This window comes from Ambystoma mexicanum, chromosome 7p (assembly GCF_040938575.1).
Source record: "Ambystoma mexicanum isolate Mex_15411 chromosome 7p, UKY_AmexF1_1, whole genome shotgun sequence".
Classification (NCBI taxonomy): Eukaryota; Metazoa; Chordata; class Amphibia; order Caudata; family Ambystomatidae; genus Ambystoma; species Ambystoma mexicanum.
The window spans coordinates 148,553,634-148,579,166 of record NC_090939.1 but is presented as its reverse complement, the minus strand read 5'-3'; the positions used below and the strand labels follow the sequence as shown (position 1 = coordinate 148,579,166).

The window sequence follows — 25,533 nt, the reverse complement described above, 5'->3', positions numbered from 1 at the left end:
TGAATTAGCCCAAATCATTCATTATTCATTGAGGTTTAGCATGTTCGATGTATGTAGGTTGCACTTCTTATTAAAGTACCCATTTTACCATTGTATAGCTATGTATAACATACTGCAATACGTCTTCCAGTTTACAAATACTGATGATGATGATTGTATGAAAATGATATTCAAAACAAAGGGCGGCTCGGTCACAGAGACGTTGAGTTACACTTTGCCTTCTAGATGCACTTCCATTAAGGACAACGCCTAACAAATAATTTCAACTTTATAATTTCAGACTCGAGAATGAACACTCAGTCAGAAACAAATAAAGCTCCAGCAGAGAGTGGGGATGGACACACAGGTACCAATGGCAAGTGTTTTTTTTCTAATTCTTTCTTTCTGTGACGCATATATGCCAGGGGAAACTATATGGCAAAAGAGCTGAGTCATGCTGCATTCTCACATTTTTGGCCATGGAGTGTTACTTTAAGCAGCGCAGCTTAGTTTATGAAACCAGATCAGAAATGTCTTCTTTCATCTCAACATGTACAAGTCAATAGGTGGTGGTTAATTCTGGCAACGCGATAACTGAGCGCTCTGAATCCTTCATGACCTACTGTACAACAGATTTTCTCAGTGATATGTTTTTTTCCTTAATTCAGCATGATTTCCATCAATTTTTTGTGCATTCCTGGATTCACGTATTAGATAGGGTGCTCTTAGCCATAAAAGTCTAGATTATTAAGGACTTCCTTGCTTATAACATTACCATATCAATGTGTGTCTTTGTCAACACAGCTGTTGATACATGGAGTTACAGCAGACTTTTATTTAAAATTGTAAGAAAACCAACAGAGGGCAAATAGTTAAGACGAAGAAGCACATGGACCTGGTAATGCTATAAACACTGAACTCCTTTGAAATCTAGAATATTATAGCTAGAGCATCCTGCACCAAACTAGATGATGCTGCTGAAGGGCTGTTCATACTTGGTCTTAACTCTCTCAAGGTAGCCTATGCTAAGCCGTAAGGTAGATTTAGGAGATCAGGGGTTCGGTATGGTATGTAGTTACAATTAACACAACTTAGGGACAGTCAAATAATAGTTACTTAAAGAAGTATACAAATATACAATTTATTAGGCCAAAGCTAGGAGGATAGCAGTAAGCAAAGGAAGAACCCAGGTCTGGATTCTACCAACAGGAGTCGAGCAGAATGCAAGAGAAGAGTATGGTCTAGCCAATATGGCCACACAGTTACTCGGCAGTAGCACATCAGCAGCAGCAGTCCAGGTGTGGCTTTGAGGAATGCTCAAAGCTGGCCTAAGCCAACTCGCCAATCGCACTCCAGGTGAGCGCGCACACAGGTTTTGGTGGCGTGCTAATCCAGCAGACGCTAGCCTACAAACACAAAGACACTACCAGACAGGAAATATATTGGGACGTCTAGAGGACATTAAACCAGTCTACAACATTTTTTTTAACAAAACCTCTTTTTATTGAAATGTCAAACAGAATACCCCCCTTCACATTACTACCACCCGTCCAAGGGGGCCACCACGATAGCCTGCGGTTCGCCTTGTAATAAGCATTGTCACCTGTACATATCAATTCCAACCCACCTTCACCATCCCTCCCCTCTTGATGGACTTCCATAAATAAAAAAATCCCAATAATCGAACTGAATCCCTGCTTCCACCCTCCCCAACCCCCCTTCACATTAAACATTTAACACATCTCTTCCTCCATTCTGCTATAGTAACATTTGTTTCCCAATTTTCCTCTACCTCTATCCCTTTTCCCCCCTCACATGCTTCTCCTTAAAAGTAAACCACACACAAAGGCACTCAGGCATTCTGTAGCAAGGTGGTTACAGTCTCCATTTCATAGATTTCCTGTGCCTTTCCTACCAGTTCTCTTTAGGTCGGTAGATGGGCCCTCTTCCAATTAATGGTTAGGCAGGTTATCGCTGCCAAAAACAATTCCTCATCACATGGGATACCCCTATTTAACTTATCCTCGTCTCGTTCCACACTTAACAATTGTTAGTAATGGTGTCCAGGGTCTCTCCAACCTGTCTACCTCCCTTAACCAGCCCAGTACCTCCTTCCAGTACGTTTGAGCTCACGGGCAGCTCTACCACACATGCCAGAACGTTCCTACATCCCCAAAGCCCCTACAACACTTCGTGATCACTCTGCCAAACATCAGTACCAATTTCTTTGGGGGCATATTGCCACCCATGAAGCAGCCTGTAATTATGCATTTTGTATTGCATGGACAGTGAAGCCTTCTATGAATTTCTGCAGATTTGGGCCCCAGTATTCATCCATGAAATCCATATCCATATCCCTTTCCCAACTATCTTAGACCTTTATCCTTCCTGTGCTGCTAGTCCCTAGCAGTGCTTTCTACATGTTGGACACCAACCCCTTCATATACACCTGTGTATTCAACACCTTTTAAAATTCCATTAAAGGCCTCTCCATCTTCCCCTCCCATTTTGGGTCGGTCCCCCACTCAGCTGTAGGTACATAAACGGGGATAGTACGTCCATCTTTAAGGCCGCATGGAGCCATTCAACGGCACTGTATTTCCCATCCTCCCACAACTGACCTGTTCTCACCAGGCCCTTCTCATACCAATGTTGGAATGTAAGCGGCTCAAAATTTAAATCCCTTAGAGGTGGTAGCCATATGCAGCTCAAGGGAGAGCGCCACATAGTTACCCCTATCATATGTCCATGCTCATTCCAGATTGCCCAGAACACCACCTGTTAGGGAGATTTATCATTATTGTGCTTCATCCCCTCCCCTAGTGAGACCACCTCCCCCCCCCCTGCCCCAGCACTTTCTGCTGGACCGCTGGACATTTTTCTTTTATTAAATGGAGTCTTAACCACCCATTCATTCTTATGGGCTCTGTCTTTTGGAACTCTATTCTTAGTAATCTACCTGTACTATGGAGCTTGTCTGCTCCATAGCTGTTAAAGGCATTTGTGTTTTACTACTACAGCACACACATTTTTATGGGCAGTATTTCTGGGGACCCCTAGGGTCCTCCTTTAAGATTATTTTTTTTATATCCTTAAGTAACTACAATTCTATACTGTCTCTCCCAAACCTCTACAGTCTGAGAGATTGGCACACACCACCTCCAATGCAGTGCCAAAGGCATACTTAGTATCCCCCTTCTCTCTGCTTCTGCGACTTTTTAGTCACATAGACAATCACCTAGTTATTGCTGGTGGCAGTGGACGTGTTCTACCAACTATTCTGTATTTTCTATACTGCATGCTATTTCCATAGCTACTAACATGGTTGTTCTTTGTTGGCCCTTCTTCTACCATTGTGGGAGGTGTGTGTTTGTTTGTTTTTGCCTTTGGTGGGAACCTGTAAGTATCCCCGCCTAGAGTGTCTATGCAGGCAGGAAGTGGGGGAGGAGTCTTCCACCCCCCCTGTCCTTTCTCTGCCAGAGTGTCTGAATGGGATCAGCTCCCACAGGGGGTCTGGCTGTCCTGATTGAGCAGCCAAACGCCCCTCTCTGTAAAATGCTGAGGGAGATTGCAGAGGAGTGTGTGCTGGAACTGTATAAAAGGTGAGGCTTCTGCAGTGTAAAGCAAGTCGACCACTGGAAACCGAAGTAACCGAAGAAGACGACCAGAGATACCTGCAGACCCATTGCAAGACCGTGAATCGACCACTGATGTCCTGACCTTGTTTTTTTTTTATCTGACAGAGGAAGAGAAGCTCTGAAGAAGTCTCCTTCCCTTTGAACTTTGAAACGAGCCACCTCCCGAGGTCCGAGGAGCTTCCAGAGCTGCAGAACCCCAATACCGGGAGACATGCTGCCCATTTCGAGTGCATCTTTGTGGAAAGGCAGAATCTGTCAAATTCTGTGCTCAGCCCGTAAGGACACTTCAGAGATCTGATCCTTCGAAGGGATTGCGTCCTCCGACGTATTCCTCATCTTAGATATATCCTTCCAGCTCTGCTGGCCTCGGAAAATTTTTCTCTCTAGAGGGCGCTGCGCGTCGACGTCCTTCGAGTCGATGTCCCTCGACAGCCGCCGTATCGACGCTGACGTCATCCTGGCTATAAAGGCCGCGTGCAGCGCCCATTGCTCAGTTCCGTTTTTCCGCGCGTACTCAGTGCCTCGGAATACCGTTGCTCAGTTTTGTTAGTTAAACCCATTTACCTCGAGTTATTCGATACAGTACTCGATGGCTTCTTCGTCGGAACCGACAACTCCTCGATCCGGCTTCAAAAAATGCCGAGATTGTGGGAAAAAGATGTTGCTGACTGACCCTCACAGAGTTTGTCTGTGGTGTTTGGGAGCTAAACACCATTGTTCGGAGTGCGAGGACTGTATGTCCATGACAGCTAAGGCCCTGAAGGAGCGTAGGTGGAAGCTGGAGAAAAGTAAGACTTTTAAAGCTTCTTCTTCGTCGACGAAGTCGAGACATTCGTCTCCTCGTCACCATTCGCGCTCCAGATCTCGGAATGGGTCTCATCACTCCTCGAGATCGAAGCACTCGAAGAGGAGAGGTCGAAGATCCCCTTCTCCGTCTTCCTCTGTTTCGCCAAAGAGAATCCCGTGCCCCACGAAACATAGTTCCCGGGCTGAATGGGAGAAATTCCGCAAAAATATGATGAGCGTCTTCGAGAAAGCGGCCTCGACCCCCTCGAAGACTGCTGAGAGCGATGCTCTGGTCGAAAGACCCGAAGGTCAAAAACGCTGCGAGTCGCAGTACCCGGCGAAGGAAACCTCTCGAGCGCGTCACGAACCCTCGCGCAGGACTATGACCTCCAAACTTTCCTCGAAGGTTCCGTCGACGCCGTCGACGAAAGTTCCGTCGAGGTCGATGTCTTCGACGCCGTTGTCGAAGGGACCTTCGACACACGAGTCTGTCGACTCGACGCCAGCGTCGCTGCGGTGTCGACGCCAAGAAAAGTCACGGTTACGACACACCCAGTGTCTATCCCCAGGTCCTCGACGTCGATGGCTTCGAGATTGTCGAGTAGAATCCCAATTCTGTCGAGGTCTTCGAGGCCTCCGCCTTTGTTTTCGACGCCACGCTCGAAGCCTTCGGCGTCGACGACATCGACGTTTTCGAGGCCGATTATGACAAGTTCGGCACCCTCAGCCTTGGAAATGGGGTTTACACCCTTTATGAGTTCAGAACAATTGAGAACTATGTCCTCAATATTGGAAGAGGGTGAATTGTCTGAACAGGAAGACACATTTGAGCTGCAGGGACCTGTAACCCCAATTAGAGAGGAATTTTCCTCTGAAGAACGCAGGTTAAAGGCTCTTCATGATTCCTTACATGAGGCAAGTGGGTTAGACACCTCCCCTGAGGTGGAGTTTGCTAGGCCAGACCCGGGGGAACATGCTGAAACCCCCTATAGAGCCTTAATGGCCAGGATCACAGAGTTTATGGGGTGGTCTGCACCTTCACAAACTTTTCCAACAAGATGACCTCACGGATATTCTTGACAAAGGCCCACAGGAGAATCCTGTGGTGCCTTTTCATAAGGCTCTTCAGAGGAAGATCATGACAAACTGGGAAACCCCAGATGTCGTACCGGCAGTAAATAAAAAACTGTCTACAAAGTACAGGGTATCCTCTACAGACCCGGAGTGTTTGTCTAAACACCCATCCCCAGAAAGTCTGGTGGTACAGGCAGCATCCTCTTCCGATGTCAAGACGGCTTATCCTACCGTCCCACAGGACAGGGACGATAAAAAATATGATGCTATGGCAAAGAAAGTCTTTTCAGCATGTAGCATGGCGTTAAAATGCATTTTCCTTGTGCCAGAGGCTCGCCTGAGAATGAGATCTCTCCAGTGGGCACTGAGAACTCAGTGGTCACAATTCTCAGGGAGAATGACGGATCTTTTTCAGGTTCCCGACAGGGTGGCTCGAGACCTTCAGTGGTGGGCCTGTCAGGAGAACATTCTGAAAGGAGAACAGTTTTGGCAACCCTGGCCGGAGAGAACAGTAGTCACGGATGCCTCACTCACGGGGTGGGGAGCCCACGCCAACGACTTGACCATCAGCGGTCGTTGGTCTCCATCGGAGTCCAGACTACATATCAACCTGTTAGAGCTGAGAGCCATCAGACTTGCGCTGAAGGCGTTCCTGCCAGCTGTACAAGGGAAGAACGTCCTGATAATGACGGACAACACGGTGGCCATGCATTACCTGAACAAAAGAGGAGGCGTAGGATCACTACCCCTGTGCAGAGAGGCGATGCAGCTCTGGTTTTGGGCAATCCAAGAAGGAATCTCTCTATCGGCAGTTCACCTAGCCGGAGAGAAGAACTTGACAGCGGACGCTCTGAGCAGGCAGAGCAGTCTCCCACGAGTGGGAGCTAGCTCAGGAAGTCCTTCAAGAGATCTTCGCCCTTTGGGGAACCCCTCAGGTAGATCTGTTCGCCACCAGCCTCAACAGGAAATGCGACCTGTTCTGCTCAAGGGAATTTCCCCCGAGAGGAGCTCTGGGAGACGCGTTCATAGTGGACTGGGAGTTTCCGCTTCTGTACACGTTCCCACCGGTCCCTGTCATTCCTCAAATGATCAGGAGGTTGAGAAGATTCCGGAGAACCATGATCCTAATTGCCCCGGATTGGGCCAGGAGAACGTGGTACCCGGACCTTCTAGACTTGTCCATCTGCCCTCCAATTCGACTTCCACTCAGAGAGAACCTACTCTCACAGAAGGGAGGTCAGGTTCTCCATCCAGACATCAAAACCCTCAACCTTCACGCTTGGCTTCTGAAAGGCTGTGGTACAAGGATTGGGACCTCCCTGATGATGTTATGGAGGTGTTGCTTTCGGCAAGGAGGCCAGCAACAAAGTCTTTATACCGCTGCCGTTGGAACAGATTTTGCAGCTGGTGTAGAGAACAGAATATCGACCCTTTTTCATGTGGTACACCAATGGTTTTGTCCTTCCTACTATATTTGGCAAATTCAGGCCTTCAAGTTGGCACCATTAAGGGCTATCTCGCAGCGCTATCCATCTTTAAGCGCACTGCGGAAGAACCATCCTATTTCAAGTTACCCTTGGTAATACAATTTCTTAAGGGGTTAACCAATGTTTATCCCCAAGACCATTCCAAGTTCCCCTATGGGATTTAAACTTAGTCCTAACTTTCCTGATGGGCACACCTTTCGAACCACTCCATTCTTGTTCGTTAAGATTCCTTACCCTTAAAACTGTTTTATTAATAGCACTTACATCTGCTAGAAGGGTGAGCGAATTACAAGCTCTTTCTTCTAAACCCCCTCACACTATCTTTCACAAAGACAAAGTTGTCCTGCAAGTGAAGCCTAATTTCCTCCCAAAGGTGGTTTCTGAATTCCATATCACTCAGAAGATTACCCTACCATCTTTCTATCCTCCTCCTCACCCGGGGAAAGAGGAAGAGAGGTTACACAGGCTAGACCCTAGAAGGGCTTTAAGTTTTTACATCAGTAGACTAGCCAGGATAAGACAGGCAGATCAGCTGTTTGTAGGTTACACAGGTCACAAGCTGGGGTTACCAATAACTAAGCAGACCATTTCCAGATCGATCATCCTAGCCATTCTGGAATGTTATAAATTGGCAGGAAAAGAGCCCCCTCGAAACCTTAGGGCTCATTTGACCAGAGGTATTGCAGCTTCATCGGCCCTCAAAAGAGGTATGCCGGTTAAAGACATCTGTGCGGCCGCTACATGGTCGTCTGTCCAAACCTTTACACGATTTTACAATTTGGATTCCTCCTCCAGTCAAGAGACTAGGTTTGGAACGGCTGTACTGCATTCTATTCATCAATAGAAGACAGCATGAAGTCAGTACTCCCTCCTCCAATAATAGAATACTGCTATGGGAGCATATCTAAGATGAGGAATACGTCGGAGGACACAATCCCTTTGAAGAACAAGTTACTTCTTACCTTGTAACGTTCTTTCGACGGGATGTTCCTCCGACGTATTCCTCTTCGACCCTCCCATCCAACACCCCGCAGTTCTACTTCCCTTGTTATTGCAGCTTACGCTCCTTCAGGGTGATTAGTTTAGTCCAGAAAGCATATTTGTGGGCTACAAAACGGAACTGAGCAACGGGCTCTGCGCGCGGCCTTTATAGCCAGGATGACGTCGGCGTCGATACGGCGGCTGTCGAGGGACATCGACTCGAAGGACGTCGACACGCAGCGCCCTCTAGAGAGAAAAATTTTCCGAGGCCAGCAGAGCTGGAAGGATATATCTAAGATAAGGAATACGTCGGAGGAACATCCCGTCGAAAGAATGTTACAAGGTAAGAAGTAACTTGTTCAACTCGCTCAGACCCCCTCACCAGAGTGTGGGACTGCAGGAAGCAAAGAAGATTGACCGGGTGATCCGTGTCCTTTGTTGTTGGTGCTGCTGAAAAGGCATAAAAACTACAGAGTGAACAAAGAAGTTGCAGAAAGCCGTGCTAAGTGTCCTCCCTCAAGACTGCTGCTGAGAGACACCGTCCATTGTCATGCGTTTCGTCACAAGACCAAGGAATCGAAACACTTTGACCACTGCCGTTGGCCTTTGGTATATAGCTTCGATTCCCATCATCCAAGGTTTGGCACAACCCAGCATAGCGAACATACATTTCCAACCCACCATATCAAAATCCTTTTCAGCGTCTAGGGAAAGAAGTCGGGCCCTCCTCTCCACCCATCACCCACTCACTTTGGATCACCATTGGGTCTAGGCATTTCCCGATATTGCCTGCCCCTTGTCTGTTACAAATAAATCCTACTTGATCAGTGTGAATCAATTGTGTGAGGAAGCAGCCCAGTCTGTTTGCAAGCACTGTTGTGAAAAGTACGAATCAGACTTCTCTCTCTGGCCCTTCTTTATGAAGCACTATTACTCTGGCCTCCATTTCCCTTAGGGACCACTGCAAAAGGTTTAAGACCACAGGATTAAGCAGTAAACCCAATTGGTAGCAGTCTGCACCACCCATATTTACCTGGTAGCTGTGGCTGAGCAGTCAGACTTCTCTCAAGAAGAGTTAGGCAGTATATAGAGTACGCAGAATAGGGCTAGAAATACAGTAGAACGAGCAAACACTGACCAGAGCTTTGGTATAACAGTATATAATTATTTATTTAAAAACACACTTCTAGAAATACACCAGCACTAATATCCAGCAAACAAGTTCAAACACAGTCACTATAAGTATATACACCTCCCTAGTTAATTCTAGGTTAAGACACCACTTATTAGCAAAACAGAGGTGAGCGTGTAACCTTAGATGGCACTCCAATAATTTGTTAAAAAGGGAGAGAAAAGGCAGAGTATGGAAATAACACAGTACCAACACTTTTAAGAAACCACAGCAAGACAAGAAAGTCGGGGTCTACTGTAGAGCCAAAGTTCATAGGCCAGGCCCACTCTTGGAGAGAGCAAGGCGGAATGTGCCCAAGATCACACAGTGGAAATGCGTTCAAAGTCTTTGCAGGAAATGCCAAAAGAGGTTGAATCAGTTCAGAAAGGCAAAGTTAGCAGGTCTGAGGTCAACCCAGTTGGAAAGTCAAGGATTTACGGGACACCTTGGACAATCCGTTGCAAGGGAGACCAGGCGGGACACAGTACCTGAAATGGTGAGAAAGCTCCAGCGGTGGCAGTTGTTCCTGGCAGCGTGTGCAAGTCATGGCTTTGACCAGAGGAAGAGATGATCTCGACGAGGAAGAAAGCTGGAGGTCGTTGCACTTCCAGGGAAGAAACCAGCCGCGGAGTTCCCGATTAAAACGTACAACCCTTTTATTCACGGTCAGTGGTGAAGCGTGGCTATCGGGCCGCAGGGGTGCTTGGCACGGGCGATTCGACCACGAGACGTCCAGGAAGGCGAAAAAGGCGAATTGGTTGGTCCCACCAGCTCAAAGGGAAGAAGACTCTCCTGGAAGATCTCCTCTGTCGTCGGGGAAGTGGTGAGTTCGTACAGCAGGGCTCCACCGGTGGTGCCGTTGTAGATGGCTCAGCTTCTCCCTTCTTCGGATTCTTTAGGTCCTGTGGCGACTTCCGAAGTTCCAGTCCCCAAAGCCCTGCTTTTATGCAGAAAAACCCCCATTCAACAGCCTTAGCTGTCTGTCACACATGGTAAGTGGTGCGCCGGGCGGCTCACCAATGGGCCAATCACACAAGAGTGCGACTTGAGTTGCCAAGGCAACTCAGTCCAGGGTGCCTAATCCCCCTCCCACACATCCTGTAGACCCCAGACAGAGTGGCACCATTTGGAGGGCTTCTGTGCACAAGCCTGCCAAAAAGTGGAACAAAGGGCTCGACTTGGGTTAGAATTTCAGAGGCGAACACAAACGCCATTTTAAAACAGAGTCCTGGCAAAAAGACCCAACCCGGGAATTAATATTAAATAAATAACCCGGCGGTATCTTTAACATTGCACCAAAAAGTGGTGCGTTTAAAATCAATGGGAAAATCCCATAAGAAATATTCTGGTGGAATATTTTGCGTGGTATCTTCTGCCACCAGCCAGAAAGTCTACAAGGGGTGGACTGGACAGTGCCCCCTTGGAAAAGCAACCCAGGGGCAATCGAATTACCCCTACCAGTACTTCCACAATATGATGGTTTGTACTGGTTCTGTTCACAATTTGAGACTAGTAAAGCCAATGGGGACTTTACATGCCCTGGGAGACAGTAGTCGGTCCCAGGGTATGGAGTCTATGTTTGGGGGTCACTATGACACCCCTGTGTTACTGCACTGAGGGTGCTGTGTAACATACATACCAAAAACACATGAAGCCCTATAGAGTGAAAGACCCCATAGCCCATAAAACACATTCACAGTCAAAGGACATTCTCAAATCATGCCCAAGAGTGGGAGAAAGAGTCTCCCACTCTTACGAGAAAAAAATAAACCCCAAAAATCCAGCAAAGTTGCTGGGGGACTCGCTAGGTTTGGGAAATTAGCCTTAACAGAGAATTCTACCTAACACCCCCTCCGTCTAGCATAGAGTTACAAGATTTCAACAGGAAGGGTGCCAGTACCTTCCCACAGCTCTTATAAAAGTTGGCCGTGGAACCGTCCTCTCGAGGTGCCTTGCACAGTTTTATCAAGGGTTATAGCCGCCTTAACCTCTTTGATTGTAATGGGGTTTTTCAACGTGTCCCTGTCCCTTCCCCTATGGACAATAATGCCCTAGAAAGGACTTTATTTCATCTTTGTTTACCCTTTGGAAGACCTGGTGAATCCGAGGCATCTCCGAGAGGCTGAGCAACTCAGAAAACCATGGCCTAGCCGGCCACCATGGAGCTATTAGAATGATGTTGAGTTGGCGAGACTCCAGCTTGCAAATCACTCTGTGAATCAGCGGAGTGGGCGGCAAAGCGTAGACCTTCATGCCGTTCCACTTAAGCTGAAATGCTTCACCCAGGGAGCCAGGGCCCTGTCCCTGCCAGGAGGCGAACTGAGGGTGGTACTTGTTGTGCCACGTGGCAAAGAGATACACCTGAGGATGACCCCACCTGTTGAACTCCTGAATAACGAGGTTGTTTAGCTGCCACTCGTAGTTGTCCGCTGCCAACCTGCTGAGCCTGTCCGCCTCCAGGTTGGATTCCCCCGGGAGGTGTACTGCCGTGAGGTGGATGTCGTTTTCCAGGGCCCACTCCCACATGCGGATTGCCAGTCTGCACAGAGGAGGGGATCTGGTGCCTCCCTGCTTGTTGACATAGTACATGCTGGTCGAGTTGTCTGTCTGGATGAGGACAACCGTGCCCCTGAGTAGTGGTAGGAATGCTCGGAGTGCTAGCCAGATGGCGTTAAGCTCCAATCAATTGATGTGGTAGTCCTGCTCCTGTGGAGTCCAGATGCCGTGGAATGAGAGATCGTCCAGGGTGGCTCCCCAGCCCTCGAGCAAGGAGTCTGGTGAGGGCGGCCGAAAGGGCTTGCCCGTCAATAGGTTCCAGTCCCTGGACCACCATGTTAGCTCCGGGTGGAGAGATGGAGGAACTTTGATCATCTCGGATTGAGAGCCCCGCTCCCGATTCCATGAGGCTGTGAAGTGCAGCTGAATCCTCCTCATTCTCAATCTTGTGGGTGGAACGGCTAATAGGACCGCCGCCAAGAGACCCAGGAGATGCTGGTACCACCATGCCGAGGTCACCTCTTTGCTGAGGAAGTGGGTGGAGGCCGTCTTGATGGCCAACATCTTGTCCTCAGACGGAAATACCTTCTCGCAGCACGTGTCCCAGTTGAGGCCCAAAAATATCAGTCTGTGTGGGCGGCAGCTGCGACTTCGAGATTGAGCGAGAAGCCCAGATTGTGCAGTGTGCTCATAAGGGCATGGGAAGAGTGGTGAACCGCTTCCGGAGATGTAGCCCTAACAAGCCAGTCGTCGAGGTATGGGTAGATGTGGAGGCCCTGCGCTCTGAGGAGAGCGGCCACCGTATTCATGAGCCTGGTAAAGACCTTGGGGGGCCGAATTGAGGCCAAAAAGGAGGACCTTGTACTGAAAATGGTAGCCCATGATTCTGACCCGTAGGAAAGAACGATGGGGCTGCACCATCGGGACGTGTAGGTACGAGTCCTTCAGATCCAGGGAGCACATCCAGTCTCCCTTGCACAATGTCTCCGCTATAAAATCTGGCATAACCATCTTGAAATTCTGAATGGGTAAGGAGAGGTTGAGGATGGAAAGGTCCAGCACAACTCTCAGGCCCACCTGGTTGTTCTTCTGAATGGCTCAAATCCTGGAGTAAAAGCCCAAGTCTCGCTGGGACTTCCTCCACTGCCTGGCTCTCTACGAGCGACCGGATCTCTGCCAGAAGAGTTGCTGTCCCAATTTGAGGGAGTGGAGGGGAGGGAGGAGGAGAGGCTGGGATAGGGAGGCAGTACCCCGTGGAGACTATGGAGAGGATCTAGGGGTCTGTGATATTCTGGTGCCAGAAATGTGCATGGAGAGCGAACCTGCCCCCCACTGGAGACACATGGACCCGAAGGGGCATGTCATGCCTTCTTTCCCTCGGAGGTTGTCGCAGAGGAGGGGGACTGGAAAAGGCCCTTACTATCCCCCTGACCCCCTTTTTGTTGCTTGCGCCAGTTTTGATACAGCAAGCGGTCTGGCTGCCTGGATCTCCGTTCCTGGAAGCCGCAGAACCCTCCATATGTACGCCCCCTGTCAGGGCGCTGCTGTGACTAGGTGTACGACTTGGGCGTGGTCTTTGTCAAGATTTATAAAGATTTGGCCGTTTGTGAGCTGTTTTTCTTCTTGTCCAGCTCCTCGTCCATGGTGGAGTGGAAGAGGTTCCCACCCCTCCCCTCAAACGGTAGATCTAATATGCGTTCCTGGACGTCGGGGTTGAATTTCGTCACCCGGAGCCAGGCTGTCCTTATGTCCGTGGCGATTCAGAGGCATGGCCAGAGGTGTCAATATGGGCCACGGTGGATTCCATGAGGTCCAGCGCCACCAGCTTGGCCTCATCGAGCCCCACCTTAAAACGTGATTGGCTCGGCGTAGGGAGCTCCGGGAGGAAGTCCGCGATTTCCCGCCATAACCTTTTGTTAGCGGCTGCCAGCATGGCGTCTGCGTTGACCTGACGAAGATGCAAGGACGCGTTGGAATAGAGTTTCTTGCTGTACGCCTCCAAGATCATCTCCTCCTTGCCTAGCAGCGCCGCAGAGGAGGAGGCTGAGGACGACTGAGGCTGGGAGTAAAGTGATGCCGCAGCGATCACCGAGGAGTGTAGCTGAGGATTGGTCAAGAGCAAGAGTGTATCCCCCTCCATCTGCCTGTACTTGTCATCCAGGTGTTGATTGACCAGATGGGCTGAGTGGGGCTTAAGCCAGCCCTTCTTGGCCTGGGAGACTACATCGGTCTGCAGAGGAATCCCTGTCTTTGCAGAGGCGCATCACGTGAGGACTTTAGCCAGACCCCCCTCTGCCGGCTGCTCAACCTCAGGCTGGGGTAGGCCAAGGTATTCCGCCAGCCAAGCAAGACGTTTGTGGAAGGCCCTGGCTGAGGATCCTCCTCTTTGTCCGTGTCCTGCGGATCGGGAGGAGTAGTTGGAGCCGGAAGCTGGGGCACACGAACTGCAGCCGGGGGCTGAGGAGGAGACGGCGGCGGCGGAGGCTGGTATGGAACCGCCTGAGGAGTCGGCTGGGGAGCCAGGACAAGCGGCTGCACCGGGGCCAGGGGCGCTGGTGTAGGCGTTTGTGGTGCCGCTAGCATAGTCAGGAGGACTTCCCTGATGGCGTCCTTGAGGATATCCCCCATACAAGGTGACTTCATGAGGCTGAGGAACCTCTCGAAGAACCCCTCTTCACAGGCCGTAGAGATGGCAAGGGGTACTGACTGGGTAGACAGGAGCAGCTAGAGCCGCTGCATACCCTGCCCATATGGATGCAGTGGGAAGCTGCCCTGCGCATATGAGGGATTGGCGGTAGACCACTTGCCTGGTTGAGGCCAGTCCCACCTTGACACTCGTTCTACGCCAAATTCCCGGAATGGTGTCGGACGGGTGCCTCTGTCTGGTGTGACGGCCATCTTGTCGAGCTGCCTGCCACATGCCTGCAACGTGTTGCTCGGCTCGCTCGGCCCAGCCTCCTCCAAGACTCTTGCGTGTGGATCACGAGGCCTACCCTGCTCCTCGGGTCTAGGACCGGTAGGTGTGACACCCTCGACCTGCGGGTCTGTAGGGCTGCGTTTAGGCACCCCCTCGGACGTACTGCTGGTACTAGGGTGTAGCCCCTCGGCCATATTGCCGTTACAAGGGCAGAGCCCCTCGGATGACAATCCGGTACGAGAACCTTCCGGTCCCTCAACACTACCCCCGGGAGGATCCAAGGATCCCTCGGCCCGAAGGCCGGTAGCTGCAGCAGCCTCAATGCACATGCTGGTATAAGGACCTGACCGGTCCCTACCACACGGGAGAGTCCTTGGGATGGAGTCTCCTTTGCGGGGTGCGATGGAGAATAGCGGCCCTACCTTGGGCTTGGCTCGATGTTTCACGAAGTTCTTGAGATCCTCTGGAGGAGGCAACTTCTGGAAGAGCTCCCTGCACCTGGCTAGTCTGTTCTTCTGCGCTTTCGAGGACAGTGAGCCACACGCTGTACAAGCTTGCCAACCGTGGTCTGGTGAAAAAGGTTCTGTCGCTCATTCCCTTGGAAGGGACGCCCATGCAGTATGGAGGGAAGGGGACGGGACGTCAGAGTATATTATTCAATACTTCCGTATAAATGACAGAAAAGAAGTAGGGCTAAAGGTAGTATGGGAAGCCGGGAACGCCACCTTTAGAGGGTTCATCATAGTTGAAGAGGCAGCCAAAAAATGGGAGTGAACCCTAGTAGACGGCAAGGTGAAGGTAGACATTCTAAACGTAGAGGCCAGAATACGACGACAAAGAGAGGAAGGTTACGCAGATATAAAAAGTCCTAGCCAAAAGGAAAGCTTTGCAAAATCTCTGGTCGGATAGGATTCCGACAAAGCTTCACTTCTGTAAGCAATTGTTGTACGCAAAGGGCGATAAGGCTGACACAATGCTAGAGAGGAGAATGAAAGAACAGCAGCTGGAAAGGAGGGTAAATAAAATATGTGAGGAGGGAGGATTAGAGGGGAGCCTGATGTTACCATTGGATGGGTTATACAGATTTGGCAGGTTTTACCAACCCTCTCTTGGCATTGGCAATATTGATTCTTATTAACTTGCTTCAACTTTGCCAGCTTTTGGTTTTGGCAATGTTGTTTGTTGTTAATTTCTCTTAATATTGCCCTATCTTGGCTTTGGCAATGGTAGTTGTTGTTACCTTCTTTTAATATTGCCCTCTTTAGGTTTTCTCAATTATCTCGACCTTTGTATTACAAATATGACCTTGTTTGTTCCTAAATGTTTTATTCTGCCACTTTAGCTGCTTTACATTAGTTTGGTATTTAATATTCCCAATAGTGGCCAGCGGGCGATTAAGGAGCGCTCCGGGGTCACACAATACTAGTGAACTCAATGGGTGCTGCATAGACGTCCGCTCACTCCGCTGCCACTTCTGCTTCCTCCACTTCCCGCTGCACGGTTAGCTGCTTCTTTCTGCTTCCCACGACCCGTGCTGGTTGGGAGAGGAGCGTTCCTCACTCTACAAGTACTCTGGTGCTCGCCTGACACCGGAGTACAAGCTACTTTGGGGAATTCTTCTTAGAGTAACGCTATGCGCTGTGCAACCTCTGCATACAAGGTTACAATGAGGAAGGCTTTCTGGAATAATGCTTTCCGCTGCGCATCCAATGCATCCAGGTTCATTAAGGGTATAGACCCTCCCGAAAGCAGCAGCCACTTCACAAATTGCGGTGGCTCTGTCGTCTCTGCCTCCCTTCAAATTCTGCTGCCACTGCAACTTGGAGTCTTGACAATTACTTCACTGTCTGCTTCTCCTAATGGTCTGCATGTGAGGGGCCCCTTTATACTCCTGAGTCCCGCTCAGGTGTCGGTCATAAACACTACTAGGCTGCACCTTGCAGTCAAGTGCCTCTGCCTCCCTCTTCCTAGTCCCAGTAGTTTGGCCATTGTGGGATTTGAGGTCCCCAAGGTTCAAATTGCCTTTTTCTTGCTGAACATTGTTTTTACATAAACTTACTTCACTTCCATTGACTGTTTTCAGGAGAAAATCTAAAACGAGTCAATGATTTTTTGGAATCCAAGGAGAGTTGGCTTTATCATAACGTAGGATGGTAATGTTCTGATGCCCACATTTAAAGTTCTTTTGTTGGCTACAAGAGGTCTTACCATGATAGATGTGAGCAACTTCATGAGGGCGAGCTTTATGCCTAAAAAATGATTGATTAGGTTAGTTTTCACAATCCCTAGGATGAATAGATTCTTGCGCTCTGAAACACTTGTGTATGAGCGCGATATAAATAAATGATCATTTCATTAAGCAAGAAATCTTACCCTGACAATAAGCCATTACATATTCTGGCATCACTGACCTCTCTTCCTCTGAGGAAGCTGAATAGTCTCTCACCCAATGGAGTCCTCCTATTCCCTAGTGGCCCTTCTCCTCCCAGGTGATCCTACCGTCTAATACCACTCCCAGTGTCAGGAAGCGGCTGCCTCCCCTGACCACCTGGGAGGAGACTTTAGGTAGCGTCTTTGTGAGGATTCTGCATGTTTCATCACAACACTGTCTGTGGCCTGATACTTTGTCTCATCTCCTCCTGTGGAAGTGCTGCAAACCCGCTGTGTCCGGCTCCCACTTCCAATCTCCTTCGAGAGTAACAAGCCTCTCGGTCGGTCTCCATACTTCTCCACTGTCAGTGGGTACTGGGGGTTCCCTTTTGATCACGGCTTAATTTCTATTTCTATGGGATCATGGGGCGAGCGCAACGTTCAGGCATCCATCTTGCCCATGCCCCCTGGTGGTCTCCAGTCTACATTTTAAACTAAAACCAAGGTTGCTTTTGTGTGCTCATTGTTGGTAAAGAATTCTCTTTGTGCAACTTTCCCTTCATATTCTGTAGACACTAAAATATTTTCTTTTGTTTTGAACCTGTCCTGACTTTTTACAGGGAAGTGTGGCCTTCAGCTTCACTCCCCTGTCCTTCTGGTAATTTGTCATGGGGGAACTGATTAGTCCGTCAGACAGTCAGTACTGGGGAACTGTTTCCCTTTTCCCTTTTGCCTTTTTACCTGTTTGTGACTTTTTAACAGTGCACACAACATTTTGCAGTGCAGTGCTGTGGGGATACTTTTGTATTACCTAGTCTTTTACAATTGGGATTTTTGGTTACTTTTAAATGTGCCTAAAAGAAATCACTGATATGGTCAGGCATTTGCCCCGTAAAGCTGCTGCTACGAGCTAGGATTTGTCTTTAGAAGAGGACTCCTACAGCAATTTCTTGAGATCAGTGTAGGAGCCATTTAACCTGTGTAGAAGAGCAGCCGACTGAAGATCCGTGTACGACCCTTGAGGAGGCCCTGCATCCCTTCCTGCGTTTGGCCCGGTGAAGCCCTTAAGAACTATTTGATCTGCATAGGCCTTTTGCAATGCGTTAACCCTTGGACTGGTGCGACCAACCAGTCTCAATGCCTTCTTGAGGATCCAACCGTCCTGAGCCTTCAGAAGTGTCCCTGGACTACCCGGGGTACTGACCAGCTCTCCAATGGGCTGCCTCTCCATAAGCGTTGCAGTTCTGCGTTTTTGTCCGGAACTTCGGTGGTTGCTAGCTCATACCCTGGGCCCCTTCCACGTGTCGGCTTCCCAGCATCCATGATCCTGTCTTGAAAGGTCTTTTTCAACCATGACTGGTGAGATCACTGTTGTCATCTCTGTGTGCTGAATGTCGGTGGAAGTGCCTTTCCTGTGAGGTGTCCAGCATCGTTGAATCCTGATTGCCTTCTTCGCCAGGGGTTGCATCCTGCACCAACAGCCGACCTGAGAAATCCTCAGACCCACAACCCGTGGACATCCTGCACTGCAACAAACGATGGGAAAACAGACAGCCTGTGACCTCCCGAGTCGACCCACTAACTCAGCTGGGAAAATCAGAGTCAGAGTGGTGAGTACTTGAAAAGCATTCAGCTATCCATTTCTCTCCTATAAATATTAGAATAAACTTTGGTTTATTCCATTCCATCACTTTTTGATGATTTGATCTAAAAGCTGTACCTAAGGTTAGGAAAATAATTTTGCTGCTTTGTAACATTGTTGGCGTAACTTCATAAAAATGTTTCATTCACCAGCACAATAACTCTTCCTACATCTGTCCCCTCTCCTAAGAAGAAGCTTTGTGACTTTTGGAACAAGTTCCCATACATCATAGGGATTGGACTTTAAAAAGTTAGGATGTCATTCTTGTGAACTGGTTGCATTCTACTGCATCATTACTTGCTTTCTTTTGTGTTGTCTAAGTTATTGTATACATTCCTACGGACCTAAAGGTGACTGTATATATGTTTAATAATTGAGTGTTGTGTGATATTGCTACTTGCTCCTTTCCTTTCTTAGTGTGTGTTTTGGGCCTATAATAAAGTATTTTTGTACTTACCTATCTAAGTAGAATTATTGTGTGCTTCACTGTGTGCAATCATTGTGGACACCTGACCCCACTCACATTCGCCCGAGACTAAGCCTCAACCACTCTCCACTCATACCTTTATTGGGTTTGGCCAACTTCCGAGTATGCCCGTTTTCTAGCACTAGTGTGTCCTTCTATAACCTGTCCACCAGGCCATATTGCTATGTCGGCAAAAAGGCTGTTTTGACAGTGCCTAGTGAAAGCTCAAAACAAAAATGGCTAGGAGCATGACTTACAGAAATGCATTAGTACCCCAATGGATAATATATATATATATATATTACTGCGAATGTGATAAAAACTACTACAACCGTGGTGTAGCCAAAAAACAAAAAATCACAGCTACACTTTTCAGATAACTGCCACATTGGGATGATAATGGCGTGCTTAACGTGTCCAAGCCCTGCTGTTCACTTGGAATATTACAGGCAGCACATCTGAAAAGGATTGTATTGATAGGAGGACTGGAGTAGGAGTCCCTTTAGCCACAAAAGCAAAGTTGAAAATAATGGGGGTGAACAAAATGTTTAGGGAAGTTGTTGCGTGAGCTAGAACCCCAAAAGAAGTTTTGCCCTAAATTACTTCACTTCATGAACACTATTCAAAAATGCTACTGATGTGAGTAACCAAACCTGTTGAAGCAGAAAGTAAACGAAGTATAGTTGAAGGTGTTCAAACATGATGCGCATTTCATGATATTGTCACTTTTGCCTACCAATTAAGTATTTTGTTTTTTGTTTGTCTACAACAAATATCTTAAACTCTTTCAGTAACACGTTTGAAGAGTGCATGCTTCTGGTCCTTTTCTTACAGTCCTGCTACATTTTACTGTTGAGCGGCATGAGTGGCTACAATACAAATTGTGATGAGTTATTGTTGTGTTCTTGATGGGTGTGCACACATCCACCTTTGAAAAGGAAGTTCTAGTACCAATTAAATGCATTCTAAAGTGAGGGGCATTTGAGTGTGCACTTAATACAATCCTGGAGCTCATAGACACCTAAACATGCTACCTGGGTTGTGGTCATTTTTGTGTTGCTCCTGTGCATGCAAAGGTTGGCATTTGAGGTGCACCCTTCTTAAGTGCTGATGTCTTTTCCATCCGTTATTGGCAAATAATATGTATGTTTGTTGTCTGCCCGCTGCCACTGAATGTGGTGTTCTGTTTGTTCCTTTTTTCAGCACTTTAATTTTTCTGAACTGCCAGTGTATTGTTGTACCTCCTAAACCTTTTCTGGAGATACACTGCAATCACAGTATGACAAATATATCTAATGAATTGTAAATATAATGTAACAAACCAGTTTCCTCTAGCTAGTATTGACAGTGGCTCCCTTTGAATTCAAAGACTGTTTATTGTGGTTTGGGGGTGTTGATGAAGACTTTCCTATTTGTTTCTGTTATGAAAAAACCTACTTTGAAGAAAGTGGTTGGGCCTCAGCTACTAAGCAAACAATATGTCATCATTATCCACTGTGTGGTTTCATTGTCAAGATTAACTTTGTGATGTTTGCTTTTCTGTCTCAAGTATGCAATCTCCAAAACTCTCCTAGCCAAGTCTGTGGCTCAGTGGACAAATGAATCTGCTACATTAAGGGTCTGCAATGTTTGAATCTCTAGATGTTTTGGACTGCAACTCCTATAAATCTTATCCATCATAGTCAGTGGTGAGGGATCATGGGTCTTGTCCAAAATATATGGAGAGCCAGAGGTTTCAGGCTCCTGCGCTACAGGGATCTGTGACACCTTGTGGTCACATCCCTGAATTCAGGCAGGTCCACTCAGCCCTTTATCCTTCCGAAGTCGATAAAATGAGTACCCTTGAGCTGGGTAACAAGCATCTGTTATCCAAGCAGAGATGCCCAACTGGGTTGAACCTGTGTGCTATAAATATGCTCATGGATTAGTTAACATGATATCCTTAAACTCTCCCAAGATAAAGGACCACTCGGACACCATGTCATTAATTAGCCTTGTACAACAATAAATAAAACCCCAGTGACTGGGGCCATGCACTGCACGCCAAACTCGGTCTGACTGCTGATCAGATCAGGGCAGATTCCCTAGACCACCAGGGATCTCAAATAAACCCTCCAACTGAATGTTGGACTTAACTTGGGTGTGGCCAAGCCTGAACCACCCTTCACAATCATGAAGTGGGGAACCTTAAAATTGCCATTGTTGGTCCACAGCATCCCAGAGTGGGGGTGAGGGGTTTGGGGGTGGTCTTAAGGCTTTTTATGTAAACTCTATTGTATGTAACGCCTCCCGGGCAGTGAAGACCAGTTCAGATTTGCCAGACCCAGCAGACCAACCAGAGGATAGGAAGGGAATTAAGGGAGGCCATGAAAAAGGCAGGCAGACAGGCAGCAATAATCCATGGCTTTGAGTCACTGGTTTCAAACCCTAGTCACACGCTGCACCTACTAACATATCTATTGATGGCGACTCACTGCTTGAAAAAGTAATAGACCTATTACAAAATGGAGCAGGAGACCCATAAAGTATTAGGGCAGCTCTCTGCGAGAACGTTCCCAAGCAGAGGCAGGGTTTTCAAGCCCCCCACCCCCATTGCTTGTGTCGACAGTCCTAGGAGAATTTCCCAGCCACAGCCGTGAAAAGCCGTGACAAAGGGCGACTCTCCAAATGTCATTGACAGGGGCGTTACTGCCAATAGGCCTTCCCTATGTGTTCTGGTAAACATGATGCTTTACAAGTCGATTTTATCAAATTTTGTAAAAAAATGTTTTACTGCCATCAGTTGCTCTCATGGGGGAACGTGAACAACAAAATCTTTGTTATTAACATTTCTTCACGCTGAATAGAAGTGAGGAATGGCAAGTTGGGGGCGGGGGTGACTCTAGACTCCACCGGTCATGTAATTCGCTTAGGGTTTTATGTTACTATTCCTAATCCAATTTCTTTTAGAATATTGCCATATTCTATATCTTCACTTTGAATTAACCCAAAATTTGTGAAAAAGTTATTAAAATAACTATACATTTACAATTTCTATACAGTATACTTAGAATCACGGAAAATAAAATGTTTACCACCAAATATTTATCATTACATTTTCAAATTTCTTGGATACAAAGAAATATAAATGCACGCATTATATTAGATTCCATGTTACCTTCATCAATTCCTTTAACCGCATATTTTTTTTTAATTGTGGCTCCTTCTTGGCCAACTCTGAATGTAGTTTTTCATATTGTAATTTTTCGTGTTCTACTGGTGTTAGGCAATAATGGATGTAGTAACCCTGTGGGAGACTACGTAATACTTGTATTCTTGGTATTAGGTAACCCACCTTTTGGTATAGGGCTGCACTACATAAGTTGGTAGTGGGACTGAGCAGCCAGTCTTCTCTCAAGAGGGGATAATGTGAGCTGTAGAGCTGTAGCAATGACATTTACAAATACAAGTAGCCAAGTAACACTTACACTCAAAGTTTTTTGTTAGAAATGATTATCTAACAGTAGTTTTCAAATAAGCATTCTTTAAAAAGGGCAATATATGTAACACTCAAATATACTTTAAAATAATTTTCCTGATTCAACACAAAGCTAGTAAATACTCTTTGGAAATGCCTTTTACACACTTCGTACACCCTGAGGTGATTTCACTAACTAAAACAGTAATGGCATTTATATATCACTATTACACTTTGTAGATTCTGAGGTTTGTAGGAGGAAAAAGGTTAAGCAGGTTCTCAGAGCATGTGAGCACTTAAATCTTCCAATGAAGTCTAGATGAAAACCTTTCCCAGCAATAATAGTTAAAAACCAAGTTATCACCTATGATGGACAGTAAGTATCTCTGCAGGGAGCCAGGACAGCCAAAGTCAATTGGAGCTCAAGCTCTTACACTTGTGAAGGGTACACTTGAAATCAACTGTAGCAAAGTAGCTACTCCAAGTCTCAACTGAGAAGAGCAGAGCTAAAGAAACTGGGGTAAGTACCCCAAGTCAGAACAGTACCTTTCCTTAGAAGAGAGGTCCAGCTGGCTTCTGTCTGGTTGCAGTGATGCAGATCCTGGGTTCCTTGGCCTCAGTCATGGGGATAAGAGGGAGGGCGTCTGCAGGACTCCTGCAGCAGCAATGCGGAGGTCGGCGGCAGCTATAGGCTCTTTTCAGATCAGCTGCACTTTGCTGTTTCAGGGCTCGGTAAACAGCACCACCGTGGATCTTGGATACCGGTTGGGCTTGCTTCACTCTTTGAGTCCTGGACTCTGGTGTGGGGACTCGAGCTCTGGTTGTTCTGCTTATGGTGGGTCCTGGGGAGAATCCTGGAGATTCTGGCCTGAGACATTGCACTCGACTACGGATTTATCCACCCCTGGCACTTGGTTCCTGCAGCAGCAAATAAGCACAGCCAGTCGGGATATAGATGGTCCAGTGGAGTTCGTCTCAGGGTTAGTTGGTCCCACTAAACTAAGGGAAGAAGTAGTCCCTTCCGGTGCTTCTCTTGTTGATCAGAAAAAGGAGTTTCAGCAGAGCAGCAGGGCTTTGGCAGGCAATTCAAAGGTCCAGGAGGTTGCAGCAAGTTTTGTTCATGGTTTCTTTGTCGGTCTGTTCTTCCCAGTGGTCGACTCTATCTTCAGGCCCAAAACCCTCACCTTATAAGCAGGTCTCTCCCATTCATGCAGAGCCTAGCTGTCACTCAATCAGCAGGGTGGCTGTCCTAAAAGGACAGCCAGCCAATCAGGACTGGGTGCATTCAGGCATTCCTGAAGACCAAGGAGGGGGGTTTTGGGAACCTCCCTCACTTCCTGGCCGTCCAGACACACTGGAGCCAAAGGCAAAACGAACAAAGGGCTCAAACCTGGCTTGGCGTGCAGAGTTAAAGCCAAGAAAGAACTTGCAACTGGAAAATGGTGAAAAAAGAAGACTGGGGCCATTTTGACAAAATTGTCACCCATGGGTGCTATACTGCAGCCTGCGGTAAAAAAGCACAATGGTAGGAAAATTAAACCACTGCCATCAGCCATTTAAAGTAGTGAGGGGACATAAAAAATGTTACATGAGAAGATAGGATAAGGGGCTACTAAGTAACCCCCAGCATTCCACATAAGATGGTTTGTGCTGGACCTATAAAGAGAAAAGGTAAGTGAAGTCAATTTCACTTTACTATTCTTGGGAACACCAGTTCACACAAGAAAAGGCATTTAAACCTTATGGGAAATCTAAAGGATTTCTCTGTGACACTTCACTGAAGATTCTGTGCATCACCATACAAAATGTAGATGCATATGGAGTTTGTCAGACTCCAAAAATAAAGGAAACACATAATCCAAATCAGGTCAAAACGCATGAGAGAGTGAGAAAAAGGGCTCACTCACTCCAGGGTTAAAATTAAAAAGTCCTGAAGTCCAGCAAAAGAGATGGGGGACTCTAAGTTTGAAGGGAATGAGCACAGACATGAGAATTGTCCCTAACAACTTTGAACATAAATAGTTTGTCACTACTGCTGTGTTCCTACACATTTGCATTCCCCTTGCAGTTTCTCTTCCCAAAGTAATTCGAGGGTTGGAGTTGCAGTTTTCAATTTCGCTACTGCTGTGTTCAATTACACCCACATTTTCTCTTGCAGTTTCTCTTCCCACAGTGATTCCAGCGGTGTGTTTTGAGCTCTAAGTCTCACTACTTTCGGGTTTGCAGCACTTGTACTTTCTTGCCAGAGTGCTGGCCTAGGATGGATTTGCTGTTTTCAATCCCGCCACTACTATACTCTGCCCTCCTACTATGACCAACAGCTCCAAGGTTAGAGGTGCCAACTGGTGCTTGAGAAGGGCCTCCACTGAACCGATTAGACACCGCCCATACTTGCCGCCTCATCCTGCCCAGCCCAGCACTCAAAAGAATCCATCATCCCCCCTCCAGGTTGCCTCCCTAAACCTCTGCCCTCCCACCAGTCCTACACCCATTCTGACTCCCCTCCCTCTCGCCAACCCCCACCACAATCACTGTACTCTAGTTCATGCTTTGCTTCGATAAGCTGCTAAGCTGCTTACGTGCAATCCTGGCATCCTCCCCTAACTAAGCCATCCCTCCAACCCTCACCCGTATGCCCCCTTCAAAATACCTAAATAACAGACACTGCACCTCCTTTGCCACCTCAATAGAGCATAACTCCCCCTATCAGCCATGCATACTCAAGACTAACCCTCAAACCTATGCCCTCTCCCCCCTCAACAGAGACTTTCAGTCCCCTCCTACCCTTTCCCACACGAAGGAATCCGCCTCCACAATCCTCCATAACCCGCACAAGAGAGAAGCGTATCCTCACGCCCCCACACATACATTCTCACCCCTTGCAGACTCCTTACAATCCGATATCCAGAGCTCACCTACCACCCGAGTCCTCACATCACATCCACCTAGAACATATTTTGCCCTTTTCTCCTCCCCATCCCCTATATCTTCTGGCCTCCCCGAGAGAGCCTCTTCCACGCCTCAAGTCATCCACCCGACCTTCCTCACGCCCCCTCGTCATCCCCAACG

The 25,533-nt window shown here is 47.7% G+C and overlaps 1 protein-coding gene across 19 annotated transcripts in view; it reads left to right on the top strand.

The window, feature by feature from the left end:
• Window positions 1-25,533, top strand: part of POU2F1 (POU class 2 homeobox 1) — a 1,344,877-nt gene that overhangs the window by 440,676 nt on the left and 878,668 nt on the right. For 18 of the 19 annotated variants that reach the window (XM_069635947.1, XM_069635943.1, XM_069635944.1 and 15 more), the window contains one exon: window positions 281-355. In XM_069635947.1, coding sequence (XP_069492048.1) covers window positions 281-355 — 75 coding nt within the window. The remainder of the gene's footprint in view (window positions 1-280; window positions 356-25,533) is intronic. The other variant, XM_069635951.1, reaches the window with a different exon arrangement.